At 42.3% G+C, this 17,500-nt stretch overlaps 2 protein-coding genes across 4 annotated transcripts in view; one reads left to right on the top strand and one right to left on the bottom strand.

Annotated features, from left to right (window-relative positions):
• Positions 1 to 12,849, bottom strand: part of LOC115223955 — a 90,439-nt gene extending 77,590 nt beyond the window's left edge. Inside the window, exon 1 of one of the 2 annotated variants that reach the window (XM_036511612.1) lies at positions 12,744 to 12,849. The gene's annotated coding sequence lies outside the window, so the exon portion shown is untranslated. The remainder of the gene's footprint in view (positions 1 to 12,743) is intronic. The other variant, XM_036511615.1, reaches the window with a different exon arrangement.
• LOC115232593 (equilibrative nucleoside transporter 1-like) overlaps positions 9,953 to 17,500 on the top strand; it is a 70,568-nt gene continuing 63,020 nt past the window's right edge. For both annotated transcript variants that reach the window (XM_036511584.1, XM_036511580.1), the window contains exon 1: positions 9,953 to 10,091. In XM_036511584.1, coding sequence (XP_036367477.1) covers positions 9,984 to 10,091 — 108 coding nt within the window. In that variant the 5' untranslated portion in view covers positions 9,953 to 9,983. The remainder of the gene's footprint in view (positions 10,092 to 17,500) is intronic.

Genomic DNA, 17,500 nt, shown 5'->3' with positions numbered 1-17,500 from the left:
GGGACAATACAATGATTTGGGGTCAAATGGAACTATTTACAGTGAAATCGAATGGATTATTTACAATGAAAATGAAAATGAACAAGAACAAACAAACAGGCGCAGGAGTGGCTGTGTGGTAAGTAGCTTGCTTCCCAACCACATGGTTCCGGGTTCAGTCCTACAGCGTGGCACCTTGGGGAAGTGTCTTCCACTATAGTTCTGGTCGACCAAAGCCTTGTGAGTGGATTTGGTAGACGGAAACTGAAAGAAGCCCGTCGTATATATGTATATATATATATATATGTGTGTGTGTGTGCGTGTATGTTTGTGTGTCTGTGTTTGTCCCCCTAGCATTGCTTAACAACCGATGCTGGTGTGTTTATGTCCCCGTCACTTAGCGGTTCAGCAAAAGAGACCGATAGAATAAGTACTGGGCTTATGCTAGAACACCCGGGGTCGAGTTTCTCGACTAAAGGCGGTGCTCCAGCATGGCCGCAGTCAAATGACTGAAACAAGTAAAAGAGTAAAGAGTAAACAAAAAAGGGACATATGAAGTCAAAAGAACAGGATTGCCGACCCCACGACCCCTGTTATTTTAACTGAAGTCTTTTGGTAGGTGATCATGGTATGTTCATGCAAGGCCTTTCACACCTAGCATCCGTGCAACACGCATCCATCTTTTTTTGAATACAGACTCTGACAGACACCTTTTCTCTAGCCCCACCTTCCTTTTCAGATGGAATCTGAAAAAGTTCGTTAGGGCGGTGCCAGAGATCACGGTGTCTGACATTATACCTTTCACACTGGTCTTCCATATAACCTCTTTCGCAACTGCTACTATCACGAGAAAGCAAAGCTTACCTTCGTTCGTCATGAAACCAGGTGGGTCCTTTTTTAAGATTGACTCAGACGACAGCTGTACTCTTCCTCCGTCCGACAACAGGTGTTCGGCATAAACCCACACTTCCGAAATTTCCGGACACTGAACAATGGCGTGCAGGACTGTTTCCACATCCTGCCCGCATCTTGGACAGGCCGAAGGTCCACTGTGACCATGCCTTGTGAGTTTATCTCGAACGGGTAAGGCTCCTCTGTAACACTGCCAGGCCAAGGACTTCTGAAAGTTATCCAGTGTCCCTGGTCCGAATGTCCTTTGGAACAGGCTGCCTAACTGATTACCATCGAGACCTAGGGTCCTTCCCAGGGTATCGTCATTTCCGGCCTCTACCAACCTGCTGCGGTGGTACCAAAGCCACCGGCATTGCCCGAGCTGCGGAAGCGTAAGAGAGCCTTCCGGCACTCCGAATACCACATACTCGATCTTAGTCTGCGACGAAACCAGGTTTCTCTGCCACCAAAGCTGGCAAAGCTGGGGAACATCTGTTGTGCGAGTGGGGACCACACCCGTTCACCTTCCAGGTAGAGCCGAAGATGCCTCAACCTCAGCGCATGTCTGCGCATCAACAGCCAAGGCATCCCTAACCCACCCTTTAACGGCTTTTGACAACAGATAGAACGTCTCACAAGAGGAGTGGAACCCTTCCACAAAAAGCGAAAGATTTGCCTCTCCAACTTGTTCAACCACGAATCCGGACAGGGGACGACGGTTAGGCGGTATATGATGACCGATGCCATGAACACATTGGCCACCTCCGCCCCTCCTTTCAAGGATAGCCACCGCCAAGACCAAGTCTTGACCACGTGAGCCACCTTGCTCGCGACCTCAGACCAGTTCTTTTCTATCTGGAGACCTGGACCAAACCAGACCCCTAGCAAATTAACCGGGCCCTCCGTCCAGCATCCCACGATGCAGTTAGAAGGTATCGGCTTGCCAATCCAGGTGCCGAGTTGCAAGCCGACTGACTTTTCCCGGTTGATTTTTGCTCCTGTCACCGTCTCGTACTCCTTGATGGTGTTTCCTACATTCTGTAGGAGTTCCACCTTGGTCACGATGATGGTGATGTCGTCCGCATACGCTGCAACAGAATCTCCTCCTCCTCCTGGATTCGTCGGGATGACGCTCAGCTTTCGCAGTAATGGCTAGAGAGCCATCACATATAGAAGCGGGGAGAGCGGGCACCCTTGACGAACTGACCGTTTGATGCAGAACGACCTGGAAAGTAGACCGTTCACCCGAACGATCAAGTCGATGTTGTCGTACAACTGTATAATCCACCTGAGGAAACCAGTACCCAGCCCGAACTGTGCGAGCACAGACACCAGGTAACGATGGTTCACCCTATCGAAGGCTTTACTCTGGTCTAAATGGACCAGTGCCCCACTCTTGCCAGAGTTATTCCCAAACCCTTCTACGGTGTAACGTATAAGATGAAGATTGTCCTGATTAGTTCTTTTGGGGACTGCACAAGTTTGTGCCTACCCGATCAGACCATTCGCGACACGCGTCAACCTTTTCGCTAACACTTTGGCCAAAATCACTTACATTGTTTCTTCTGGGCTGTGCATGAAGGATGTTTAAATGTACGTGGCCTGATGTCGAACTGGAAACAGGGGCGTTTCCTGAATGACATCAGGTCACACGATTTAGATGTTGTTGTAGCTACTGAGACTCGGTTGAGTAGCTACAACAACATCTAAATCGTGTGACCTGATGTCATTCAGGAGTGTGTCTATGTATGCCTGCGTCTATAAGTGGGTGCCTACTTGTTTCGACATAGGCAAAAATTGAATTCAATGCATATAATAAGAGTATTTGTATTTTTATTAGTGAAGGGACCACAAGAGCTCAAAGCCCTGGAGTTCCATGCAAATGCTCTCGTCAAACTGATAAGTGCGCTAACACGAAACGCTTGGCCGTTGAGTTACTATAGTGCCTCTGCTGATAATAAGTCTGTGCGTGCTTCTTCGCTTATTTGTCATCATCATTCATCATTGTTCGACGGTGGTCGAGACAATGGAATTTACCATGCTACGCCAGACTTCACGGTCCATCATGGCATTACGGAGGTCCTGTTGCTGGATGCCTGTATCCCTGGAGATTACATCAGGGTAGGAGAGTGTGCGCCCTCTGGTGTTGCGAGTAGATGGCTTCCAAGGAGAAGAGAAGAAATTACCTCTTTTTCAGCTCTACAACAATGTCCAGCAAACTGGACTCTCCTACCTTTCACAGAGATGACACAGTGGTAGTTTCCCATATATTTGCATTTTGGTTGGATGGCGCCTCCACGAGAGATTTTGAGCTTCTCATAAGGAGGCGAGTGTAGGTTCCACCCAACCGCCTCTCAAGCTTCCTTGATAACGTCCAGGTTTCTGAGCCATATAGTAGAATTGGTTCGACTGTGGCTTTGAAGATTTATTTGTACATGCTTTATGTCCGTGTACAAGTGTGTTTATGAGTGGTTATGCGTATTTATGTGTCACCCTGCACATGCACACATTCACACACGTGTTTGTGTGTATGCGTCTCTTTGGAAAGGGTGGAGTCCGGATATGACCGAATGGCAAAGAGGTTCTCTTTACTACAAGACAACGTGGCGTCCTTTGCACTTTTCTTTTCAAAGCCACAGTCGAACCAATTCTACTATATGGCTCAGAAACCTGGACGTTATCAAGGAAGCTTGAGAGGCGGTTGGGTGGAACCTACACTCGCCTCCTTATGAGAGCTCAAAATCTCTCGTGGAGGCGCCATCCAACCAAAATGCAAATATATGGGAAACTACCACCTGTGTCATCTCTTGTGAAAGGTAGGAGAGTCCAGTTTGCTGGACATTATTGTAGAGCTGAAAAAGAGGTAATTTCTACTCTTCTCCTCTGGAAGCCATCTACTCGCAACACCAGAGGGCGCACACTCTCCTATCCTGATGTAATCTCCAGGGATACAGGCATCCAGCAACAGGACCTCCGTAATGCCATGATGGACCGTGAAGTCTGGCGTAGCATGGTAAATTCCATTGTCTCGACCACCGTCGAACAATGATGATGATGAATTTTCTTTTTCTTTTTTCACTTGAGTCACTCAAACAAGAAGGAAACAAACAAAATAGACGGAAATCTTTAAAGATACCCATCGAATGGATTCTATCCGTACTTCAAATGTCATACCCTTGCTACACTTTGCCATGCTGTTTCTACCTGATCATTACAGTATGCAACACACCTGTCTGTGGAATTTACAACCATTTCGCACATTATTTCCTTCCATTGTCTTCCACGACGTCGTTCAGTTTGTCAAAGAACTGAGCGTTTATGAATCGTTCCTGACAAAAGTGTCTATCATGTATCTGCGCTTGTGTATGTGTGAATGTCTATGCGTGTGTGTGTGTGTGTGTGTGTATAAGTCCCTCTTGGCGATTGAGGAGTACAGAAGCCGGATTAGGTTACTAATTTAGAGGGCGTTAACCGGTTCCATTCTTAACAACAAATGGTGGTTAGCGCTCAAGAGAGCCATAAAATACGAGTCCATTAGATATAGTATAGGACTAGCAAAGAAAAGGCGTAAGAAAGAAGAGGGGCTAGTTAAGGCTCTAGAGGAAGCCATAAGATCTGGCGACGGGACCCAGGTGAAGGCGAAGAGACTGGAATTAAACCAGCACCTCGAAACCAAGCATATGGGTTGTATCGTCAGAGCTAGAATTCGCGCAATGGGGTGCGAAGGAATTAAGGCCGCTGGATGGGCACGAGTTGTGGAGGCTCAACGCGGAAACGATTCCACAGTTAAGTCTGTGACGAACAAGAAGGGCGATGTGGTAAACGAACCCGAGGAGATGTGTCGGACTTTTCAAGAACACTTCGCCCAGCTTTTCGTGGGTGAAGGTGGACCGGATGAGAGGGTGGACCTTACGGGCTTCCTCGCCGGGCTGCCGCACCTCTCGGGACGGGATGCGGAGAGCTGTGAAGGGTCAATCACGCCTGAGGAGGTGACTGAGGCCATAGCCGACTGTGGCAAGGGTAAGGCGCTGGACTCGATGGTTTGCCCTGCGAACTATATAGAAGTATGCCAGACTTGTTCGGGCCAATACTGGCCAGCGTCTTCGCGAACTGGAATCAGAATGGGAGGATTCCCAGATCTGTACGCCGGGGAGTGGTGAGGCTAATCAGGAAGGACCCGGGCAAGAGGGATAGGATAGATAATTTCAGGCCCATCACCCTGCTAAACGCAGAGGTGAAGATTTTGGCCAAAGTGTTAGCGAAAAGGTTGACGCGTGTCGCGAATGGTCTGATCGGGTAGGCACAAACTTGTGCAGTCCCCAAAAGAACTAATCAGGACAATCTTCATCTTATACGTTACACCGTAGAAGGGTTTGGGAATAACTCTGGCAAGGGTGGGGCACTGGTCCATTTAGACCAGAGTAAAGCCTTCGATAGGGTGAACCATCGTTACCTGGTGTCTGTGCTCGCACAGTTCGGGCTGGGTACTGGTTTCCTCAGGTGGATTATACAGTTGTACGACAACATCGACTTGATCGTTCGGGTGAACGGTCTACTTTCCAGGTCGTTCTGCATCAAACGGTCAGTTCGTCAAGGGTGCCCGCTCTCCCCGCTTCTATATGTGATGGCTCTCTAGCCATTACTGCGAAAGCTGAGCGTCATCCCGACGAATCCAGGAGGAGGAGATTCTGTTGCAGCGTATGCGGACGACATCACCATCATCGTGACCAAGGTGGAACTCCTACAGAATGTAGGAAACACCATCAAGGAGTACGAGACGGTGACAGGAGCAAAAATCAACCGGGAAAAGTCAGTCGGCTTGCAACTCGGCACCTGGATTGGCAAGCCGATACCTTCGAACTGCATCGTGGGATGCTGGACGGAGGGCCCGGTTAATTTGCTAGGGGTCTGGTTTGGTCCAGGTCTCCAGAGAGAAAAGAACTGGTCTGAGGTCGCGAGCAAGGTGGCTCACGTGGTCAAGACTTGGTCTTGGCGGTGGCTATCCTTGAAAGGAGGGGCGGAGGTGGCCAATGTGTTCATGGCATCGGTCATCAATACCGCCTAACCGTCGTCCCCTGTCCGATTCGTGTTGAACAAGTTGGAGAGGCAAATCTTTCGCTTTTTGTGGAAGGGTTCCACTCCTCTTGTGAGACGTTCTATCTGTTGTCAAAGCCGTTAAAGGGTGGGTTAGGGATGCCTTGGCTGTTGATGCGCAGACATGCGCTGAGTTGAGGCATCTTCGGCTCTACCTGGAAGGTGAACGGTGTGGTCCCCACTCGCACAACAGATGTTCCCCAGCTTTGCCAGCTTTGGTGGCAGAGAAACCTGGTTTCGTCGCAGACTAAGATCGAGTATGTGGTATTCGGAGTGCCGGAAGGCTCTCTTACGCTTCCGCAGCTCGGGCAATGCCGGTGGCTTTGGTACCACCGCAGCAGGTTGGTAGAGGCCGGAAATGACGATACCCTGGGAAGGACCCTAGGTCTCGATGGTAATCAGTTAGACAGCCTGTTCCAAAGGACATTCGGACCAGGGACACTGGATAACTTTCAGAAGTCCTTGGCCTGGCAGTGTTACAGAGGAGCCTTACCCGTTCGAGATAAACTCACAAGGCATGGTCACAGTGGACCTTCGGCCTGTCCAAGATGCGGGCAGGATGTGGAAACAGTCCTGCACGCCATTGTTCAGTGTCCGGAAATTTCGGAAGTGTGGGTTTATGCCGAACACCTGTTGTCCGACGGAGGAAGAGTACAGCTGTCGTCTGAGTCAATCTTAAAAATTGACCCACCTGGTTTCATGACGAACGAAGGTAAGCTTTGCTTTCTCGTGATAGTAGCAGTTGCGAAAGAGGTTATATGGAAGACCAGTGTGAAAGGTATAATGTCAGACACCGTGATCTCTGGCACTGCCCTAACGAACTTTTTCAGATTCCATCTGAAAAGGAAGGTGGGCTAGAGAAAGGTGTCTGTCAGAGTCTGTTATTCAAAAAGATGGATGCGTGTTGCACGGATGCTAGGTGTGAAAGGCCTTGCATGAACATACCATGATCACCTACCAAAAGGCTTCAGTTAAAAACAGGGGTCGTGGGTCGGCAATCCTGTTCTTTTGACTTCATATGTCCCTTTTTTGTTTACTCTTTACTCTTTTACTTGTTTCAGTCATTTGACTGCGGCCATGCTGGAGCACCGCCTTTAGTCGAGAAACTCGACCCCGGGTGTTCTAGCATAAGCCCAGTACTTATTCTATCGGTCTCTTTTGCTGAACCGCTAAGTGACAGGGACATAAACACACCAGCGTCGGTTGTTAAGCAATGCTAGGGGGACAAACACAGACACACAAACATACACGCACACACACACACACATATATATATATATATACATATATACGACGGGCTTCTTTCAGTTTCCGTCTACCAAATCCACTCACAAGGCTTTGGTCGACCAGAGGCTATAGTGGAAGACACTTCCCCAAGGTGCCACGCTGTAGGACTGAACCCGGAACCATGTGGTTGGGAAGCAAGCTACTTACCACACAGCCACTCCTGCGCCTGTTTGTTTGTTCTTGTTCATTTTCATTTTCATTGTAAATAATCCATTCGATTTCACTGTAAATAGTTCCATTTGACCCCAAATCATTGTATTGTCCCCATCTATGTAAATCTTATGGATAATAAGAAATAATACATAGACACACTCAAATTGAGAGCGAGAGAGAGAGAGAAGTAAGTAGAGAGAGAGAGGGGGTAGGTTTTCGTTGGATTACAACTTTTTCTTTCGTTCCTTCAGCTGAATTACACTTTTACTTCTAACCACATGTTGATATTCGGTTATCCTTCCTCGTCCTTTCCACTCTTTCTTCCATCTCTCTCTCTATATCTATCTATCTATCTATCTATCTATCTATCTATCTATCTATCTATCTATCTATCTATCTATCTATCTATCTATCTATGTATCTATCTATCTATCTTTCTATCTATCTCTTACTCTTTACTCTTTACTCTTTACTCTTTTACTTGTTTCAGTCATTTGACTGCGGCCATGCTGGAGCACCGCCTTTAGTCGAGCAAATCGACCCCGAGACTTATTCTTTGTAAGCCCAGTACTTATTCTATCGGTCTCTTTTGCCGAACCGCTAAGTTACGGGGACGTAAACACACCAGCATCGGTTGTCAAGCAATGCTAGGGGGACAAACACAGACACACAAACACACACAACACACACACACACACACACACACATATATATATATATATATATATACATATATACGACGGGCTTCTTTCAGTTTCCGTCTACCAAATCCACTCACAAGGCTTTGGTCAGCCCGGGGCTATAGCAGAAGACACTTGCCCAAGATGCCACGCAGTGGGACTGAACCCGGAACAATGTGGTTCGTAAGCAAGCTACTTACCACACAGCCACTCCTGCGCCTATATATATATATGGATTAAGTTCCAGACCGAAGTGTGAACTGGGTTGATCCACCAGCATCCAATGTTTGAAATCAGTAAAACACACACATATGTATGTATGTATGTTGGTATGTATGTATGTATGTATGTGTGTATGTATGTATGTACGTATGTATGTATGTGTGTATGTATTAAATGTATGTATGTATGTATGTATGTGGTGTGTATGTGTGTTATGTAGTATGTATGTATGTATGTATGTATGTGTGTATGTATGTATGTATGTGTGTGTGTGTATGTATATATGTATGTATGTATGTATGTATGTGTGTATATATGTATGTATGTATGTGTGTATGTATGTATGTATGTAGTGTGGTGTGTATGTATGTATGTTTGTATGTATGTATGTGTATGTATGTAGTATGTTATGTTGGTAGTATGTATGTATGTATGTGTGTATGTATGTATGTACGTATGTATGTATGTGTGTATGTATGTATGTATGTATGTATGTATGTATGTATGTATGTATGTGTGTAGTGTGTATGTATGTATGTATGTATGTATGTATGTATGTATGTATGTGTGTGTGTGTAGTATATAGTATGTAATGTTGTATGTATGTGTTATATATGTATGTATGTATGTATGGTGTGTATGTATGTAGTAGTATGTGTGTGTGTATGTATGTATGTTTGTATGTATGTATGTATGTATGTATGTATGTATGTATGTATGTATGTATGTTATATGTGTATGTATGTATGTATGTATTGTGTATATATGTATGTATGTATGTATGTGTGTATGTATGTATGTATGTATGTGTGTGTGTGTATGTATGTTTGTATGTATGTATGTTGTATTATGTATGTATGTATGTATGTGGTATATAAATGTATGTATGTATGTATGTATGTATTGTTGTATGTAGTATGTATGTATGTATGTATGTATGTATGTATGTACGTGTGTATGTATATACGTGTGTGTATGTATGTATGTGTATGTATGTGTGTGTGTATGTATATATGTATGTATGTGTGTATGTGTGTATGTGTGTGTTTGTATGTATGTGTGTGTATGTATGTATGCATGCATGCATGTATGTGTATGTATGCACGTCTGTATATATGTGTGTGTATGTATGTATGTGTTGTGTGTGTGAGTATGTACACATGCGTGTTTGTATATGTGCATGTGCAGCAAGTATATTTTGGATAAATAAACAATTCTTCCAAAATTTCGGCCCAGGACCTGCAAGTTTCAAGGGTGGGAGAGAGAAAGTGCATTGCATTGAACCTCAGTACTTTACTGATAACTTATTTTATCGACCTCGAAAGGCTGAAAGATAACATCGACCGCGACAGGATTCGAACTCGGAACGTAAAAAAACACTGACCAAAATAACGCTAAGCGTCTTATCCGGAGTGTTAACGACCCCAGCCAGCTCACCCACCTTATGGATAAATAAGTGGTGGCGGTGGGGGGGAGGGGAAGAAAGAGGGAACGTTTGTCAATGAGAAACAAGGGGGGAGGGGGATGAGTGAGAGAAAGAGAGAGAGAGAGAGAGAGAGAGAGAGAGAGGAGAGAGAGAGAGAGAGATGTGTGAGTTGAGAGGAAGGAAAGGGAGCTAGTGAGAGCTAGTGTGACAGAGAGGGAGAGAGAGAGAGAGAGTTTTCTTCGAAGTGGTATATGGTGATGCCAAGCGATGCTGACAAGCGAAAAATTTCATTTCTATCCACTATGTTAAACGAGAGAACAGCAACCTATTGCGATGCCCCTGTACAACAACATCAGCAGGTAGGAAAGACTAAAATAGTTTATCTATTTATCTATTTATTTATTTAGCCGGTCTAAGTTTATTTACTTATTTATTTACTTATTTATACTCGTATTTACTTATTTATCCATTTGTTTGTTTGTTTGTCTCTCTTTTATTCAACGTTAAGAAACCCAAAAATTATTTTGCGCCGTTCTACAGAAAATAAAGCAAGATTTGATTCCTGTTTATTTTTTGCTTTCCGCTTTTCATTCTTTTATCCATCCATTTATTTACTTAATTATTTGAATGTCTCACTAACTAAAAACATCGTTAAACATTACACTTAGCAGGAAAAAAATTTCTTTCGAAGTATTTATTTGCTTCTCTGGCTTGTTTTCTTGTTCTATTTTCGTCGCAAGTCACCCACAAACAAACCACAAATAAATAAATAAACAAACGTGAAAAGCAAAAGCGTAAAAAAAAACTAGACTTTCTAACGAATGAGAGAAACCAACAAATTTAATTGAAATATTTGGTTTATATACTTGTCAGGCGGCTGCGCACTGTTCTTATTTTTAGAAAAGATACCGACCAAGTTATCGGAACACTTCTTGTTTATTTGCTCGCATTCTGTCTGCCTGCATTCGTGCATGCATAAAACCATTTACATTAGACAGGCATATATGTATCTGTATATATATATATTATATATGTATTATATATATATATATATTATATATTATATATATATATATATATATATATAATATATATATATATATATATGTGTGTGGTGTGTGGTGTGTGTGTGTGTGTGTGTCAACGTTTGTATAGTGTATATATATATATACACATACATACATATATACATACGTACGTACATGTATATATTATACTATATATCTGAATATAATATATGCATATATATATATATTATATATATAATATATATATATATATACAGATACAGATTACAGGCACACAGATGTATGCGTATAATATATTCAATATATATATATATATATATATATATTATAATATATATATCTATATATATATATATATATATATATTATATAAGATACAGATACAGGCACACAGATGTATGCATTATATATATATATATATACAGATACAGATACAGGCAGACAGATGTATGCATGTATTATACTAATATATTATATATATATATATATGCATGTATATATATATTCGTATATATATATATATATATATATATATGCATATATATATATATGCATATATGTATATTATTATATATATATATATTATATATATATATATATATATATATATATATATATATATATATATATACAGATATAGATACAGGCACACATGTACAGATATAGATATACGTGTTTGGGTGTGTGTGTGTATTTGCATATATACACATACAAAACACACACAAGCGTGCATCTGCACGTTGGCCTTGCCGAGGGATTAAGAAATCCTGTCGTGTGCGATCTGCCAATTTCTTTTAGGATATAACCCCACGAGACGAGACAAAAATCACTTAGAACTGGGTAGGCGAAAACTGTACGGAAACCCGATGCATCTACTGTATGTTGATTCAGAGGTTAAAGTACACGTGCGAATATGTGTCATACTCAATCGCATAAACGTTGGCTTAACGTTTATCGAACAGCTGTTCACTGTTGATCGAACAGCTGTTCACCGTCGAAAGTGACGGAGGACCTTTCATTATATGCATATTAAATTTTTTAGAGAAAGGGCAAAGGGATTACTCCACTAATCCTACCACACACACACACACACACACACACACACACACCTTCTGCTACTCTTGTTTCGTTCAATTTTTCGCTTCGACATTTCTATATTTTTAAATTCTTGGTTTTGTTTTTGTCGTTCACAATTTTTTTACTTTTTGTTTTCTATCCTTTCTGTCTTTCTCTCCTTCCTTCCTTCCTTCCCTCCCTCTCTTTCTCACTCATTTTTTAAAAATCTTTTTAATAAACTTCCTCTTGTTTTTCCATTCATTCATTCTTCCTTTCCTGTTCGCTTCTCTTTCTCCTCTTTCTATATTTTTCCTTTCTCTCTCTCTCTCTCTCTCTCTCTCTCTCTCTTCCTCGCTTATTCTTTCCCATCTCTTCTCTCTCTCTTTTTCTTTCTCGTTCTCTCCTTTTCCCGTCTCCCCCTTCACACAGGGTTTTTTTTAATTTACTTCTCTCTTTATAAGTTGCCATGTCATTTATACACGTCACGTCGAAACGAAACAACCACCGACTCTTTCTTGGTCCACTATATGTTTAAACATAGCAGGCAACTCTCCACCAAACCACACATTCCTGTCTAAGGAAAACAAGCAAACAACACTTTATATAACATAGTCCAAGATACGATGGCTCTCAAATTACAGGGAAGAATGCTCACAGATGGAAGCACTAGCCTTTTCAATCAGTTCTAGAACTAAATGCTAACGACGATAAAACCTGTTGGTTTTAACTGAAGAAACTAACAAATGACGAAAATGTATAATAATTGTTCCCTCTGTAATAATGTGTTCAAGTGATACACTTTGACAAAAAAAAAAACAAGAGAGGAACTTTCACTTTTACGAAGCATAATCGAAATATTTAAGATAATGAAACTGTGATAAACATCAATAAACAGGCAGAGGTGCAGATGTGTGGTAAGAAGCTTACCTCCCAACAGCATGGTTTTGAGTTCAGTCCCATTGCTTCGTGGCACTCGTCGGGCTGAACAAAGCCCTGTGAGTGGATTTGGTTGACGGCAACTGAAAGAAGCCCGTCGTGTATATATATACATATATACATATATATATAATATATATAATATATATATATATATATATATATATATATATATATTATATATATATAAGCAATAATAAATCTCTGAACGAGGTATAAACAGTAACTGCACGACAATGTAAAGTATACTAGCCATCTCAATATGGCTAACAACTAAGGGTGGGTGTTACTGTAGCTTTTTAGCCCCAGGAGATCATCGTCTCCAGCTGGCTTTAGGCACACTTTCTGTGCCCTTTGCAAATACCATAAGTGCACAGAAAGTGTGCCTAAAGCCAGCTGGAAATGATGTTCTCCTGGGGCTACAAGCTACAGTAACACCCACCCTTAGTGGTTAGCCATATTGAGATGGCTAGTATACCTCACACACACACACACACCACACACACACACACACACACACACACACACACACACACACATATATATATATATATATATATATATATTGATAGAAATAGTAAGACAACAAAAGAATAAAAGAGACCTCGATATTATGTAAATAAAGGAATTTATCTCTAAATATAATGTGACAATTATTCGGTAGCCTTGATAAAACTCCGAGTTTCGGATGTCGGAGCGGAAACCCACGCCGGCATCTCTTCAGTTATCCGGCCCGATAACTGAAGAGATAGCGGCGTGGGTTTCCGCTCCGACATCCGAAACTCGGAGTTTTATCAAGGCTACCGAATAATTGTCACATATTCTATTTACAGATATATATATATATACATGTGTGTGTGTGAATGCGTGTGTATGTGTGTGTGTGTGTGTGTTGTGTGTGTGTGTGTGTGTGTGTGTGTGTGTGTGTGTGTGTGTGTGTGTGTGTGTGTGTGTGTGTGTGTGTGGATTAGTCGCGAAAGCAAAAGTATCACCCACAACCCTTTTCAAGGCCTCCGAGATTGGTGACAGTGCGTGAGGGAGTTGTAGGAAGGCGAGAAACTCAGCTCGAATGCTTGCAACAGAATGACACCCAAATGGCAGGTGGTAGTGTTAAACCGAGTGACGAGTGGGACCTACCTATTCTACGACAGCTTAGTCGTAATTTTCCGTTATAATCTCATTCGTAGCTAAGAGACTTTGGGGAAATATTAAAACAATGCAGTGAAAACTAAACTGGTGCTTTATTGTATAAGTAGGATTTGAACTCAGAACGTAAAGCCAGAAGAAATACCTATTTCTTTACTACACACAAGGGGTTAAACATAGAGGGGACAAACAAGGACAGACAAACAGGTTAAGTCGATTATATCGACCCCAGTGCGCAACTGATACTTATTTAATCGACCCCGAAAGGATGGAAGGCAAAGTCGACCTCGGCGGAATTTGAACTCAGAACGTAGCGGCAGACGAAATACCGCTAGGCATTTCGCCCGGCGTGCTAACGACTCTGCCAGCTCGCCGCCTTCATCCGTTCTTTTGCAAGCACGCGGTCAGCAATTTGTGGGTAGAGAGTAAGTCGATAACGTGGAACCCAGTGTTCAGCTAGTACTTAATTTACCGACCCTGAAATGATAAAAGGCAATATCAACCTCGGCGGAATTTGAACTCAAAGCGTGGAGACGGACAAAATGCTGCTAATCATCATGTCCGGCGTACTAACGATTTCGTTTGGTTGCTACCTTAGATAACACTTAGATAATGTGCACTTACCTAGAGATTACGTAACGGTCTGAATCATTTATTAATTGAAATGGCACACAGTAATAACCTGCCGATTTACTATAACGTTATATATATGCATATATATGCATAACGTTATATATATGCATATATATGCATAATGTTATTATATATATGCATATATATATACATATATATGCATATATATGCATATATATATATGCATAGGCGCAGGAGTGGCTGTGTGGTAAGTAGCTTGCTAACCAACCACATGGTTCCGGGTTCAGTCCCACTGCGTGGCATCTTAGGCAAGTGTCTTCTGCTATAGCCCCGGGCCGACCAATGCCTTGTGAGTGGATTTGGTAGACGGAAACTGAAAGAAGCCTGTCGTATATATGTATGTGTATATATATATGTGTGTGTGTGTGTGTGTGTGTGTGTGTGTTTGTGTGTCTGTCCCCCTAGCATTGCTTGACAACCGATGCTGGTGTGTTTACGACCCCGTCACTTAGCGGTTCGGCAAAAGAGACCGATAGAATAAGTACTGGGCTTACAAAGAATAAGTCCCGGGGTCGATTTGCTCGACTAAAGGTGGTGCTCCAGCATGGCCGCAGTCAAAATGACTGAAACGAGTAAAAGAGAAAAAAGAGTAAAAGAGTATATATATGCATATATATGCATAACGTTATATATATACGCATATATATATATATATATATATATATATATATATGCTTACGTATGTATGTATATATGTATCCAGGACAGATATTGGGTGGTGTACTCATTATATTCTGGGCTTTTTGATTATTCAAACTAATTTGCCCTAACGTCCAGTTGAGAATATTATTATTATTATTATTATTATTATTATTATTATTATTATTATTATTATTAATATAATTAAGGCGGCGTGCAGATAGAATCGTTAGTAGGCCAAACGTTCTCAATTGAAATTCCGCCGAGGTCGACTTTCCCTTTCATGATTTCGGTGTCGATAAAAATTAGAACAAGTTGAGCACTGAGGTCGACATAATCGACCTACCACTCCCTCGAAATTACTGGTTAAGAGCCAAACTATGAAACCATTACTATTATTATAAATAATTACTGGGACTGCTAAAGTTATTTCCTGTTACTGTTAACAGCATTTGCCTTTCTTCCAAGTATTAATCCAATACATGTAGAGGCGCAATGGCCCAGTGGTTAGGGCAGCGGACTCGCGGTCATAGGATCGCGGTTTCGATTCCCAGACCGGGCGTTGTGAGTGTTTATTGAGCGAAAACACATAAAGCTCCACGAGGCTCCGGCAGGGGATGGTGGTGATCCCTGCTGTACTCTTTCACCACAACTTTTTCTCACTCTTACTTCCTGTTTCTGTTGTACCTGTATTTCAAAGGGCCGGCCTTGTCACTCTCTGTGTCATGCTGAATATCCCCGAGAACTACGTTAAGGGTACACGTGTCTGTGGAGTGCTCAGCCACTTACACGTTAATTTCACGAGCAGGCTGTTCCGTTGATCGGATCAACCGGAACCCTCATCGTCGTAACCGACGGAGTGCTTCCATCCAATCCAATGCATCTATAATATTCTTTCCTAACAATTTTTCTCTCATTTATGTCTTTTGAAGTTTGTTTAATTCTTCTAGATCGTCGTCATCATCATAATCAACATCATCATAATCATCATCACGACTACCATCACCACCTTCGATGCTACCACACTCCACCACCATCGCCACCAAGCACTACTGCCGCCACCAACATCACCACCAACACTATCCTACGACTGTTGTTGTTGTTGTTGTTGTGGTGGTTGTTGTTAAGCAACAAGACGGGTAAGGGTGATTAGGTGATGGTCTAGGGCTTAGGGGCGGGAGACCCCAGACCTTGGAAAAAAGACTTTGGTCGATTTGTAGTCGAGGGCTCTTCGTTGACGCCCGACACCACTGGGGGGTGATCCTCGAAGTCGCTGGAAATGGAGATCTCCAGATCCAAATTCTTGGACGGCTGTTGTTGTTGGTGTAGTCGTTGTCATTGTTTATTATTTCATAAAGCGGCGAGCTGGCAGAAACGTTAGCACGCCGGGCGAAATGCTTAGCGGTATTTCGTCTGCCGTTGCGTTCTGAGTTCAAATTCCGCCGAGGTCGACTTTGCCTTTCATCCTTTCGGAGTTGATAAATTAAGTACCAGTTACGCACAGGAGTCGATGTAATCGACTTAATCCGTTTGTCTGTCCTTGTTTGTCCTCTCTGTGTTTAGCCCCTTGTGGGTAGTAAAGAAATAGGTATTTCGTTTGCCGTTACGTTCTGAGTTCAAATTCCGCCGAGGTCAACTTTGCCTTTCATCCTTTCGGGGTTGATAAATTAAGTACCAGTTGCTCACTGTGGTCGATTTGATCGACTGGTCCCAAAAATTTCGAGCCTTATTCTTTGAGTAGAAAAGATTATTCTATTACTTCATGGTATTGATATCATCGCAGTTTTATTGTACTTTCTATAAAAACCCCAACTCGTAATCTAGAATGAGAAGTACTTTGTACTTTCCTACTTTCCATATAAAAGTTTGCTTTTTCTGCACATGATATAATCTCTTCTAAGGTGGCGAGCTGGCAGAACGTTAGCTCGTCGGGCAAAATGATGCCAAGCGGCATTTCGTCCGTCTTTACATTCTGAGTACAAGTTGAACGCTGGAAGTCGTTGTAATCGACTTACCCGCTTCCCTGAAACGACTGGCCCTGTGGGAAAATTTGAAACCAATATCTGTTCTAACTTTATACTAAGGATTTGCCGGATAATTCTTGATGAACTTAGTAAACATGTTTTCTGCACTGCCCCAATAATAATCGGGACGATCGTGACTGTTAACCACTTTGTTCCAGCATTTGAAGATTTCATTCTTCAAGTTGGTATAGTACTTCATTTTCCCCTTTTTTCATTCTGTTTCTGCTATCAAGTAAGCATATCACGCAGGTTACAACAACTACAAATTCGGCCTCTTGTGTTCTA

This window comes from Octopus sinensis, linkage group LG2 (genome assembly GCF_006345805.1).
Source record: "Octopus sinensis linkage group LG2, ASM634580v1, whole genome shotgun sequence".
NCBI lineage: Eukaryota > Metazoa > Mollusca > Cephalopoda > Octopoda > Octopodidae > Octopus > Octopus sinensis.
This window is presented reverse-complemented; position numbering and strand designations above follow the sequence as displayed.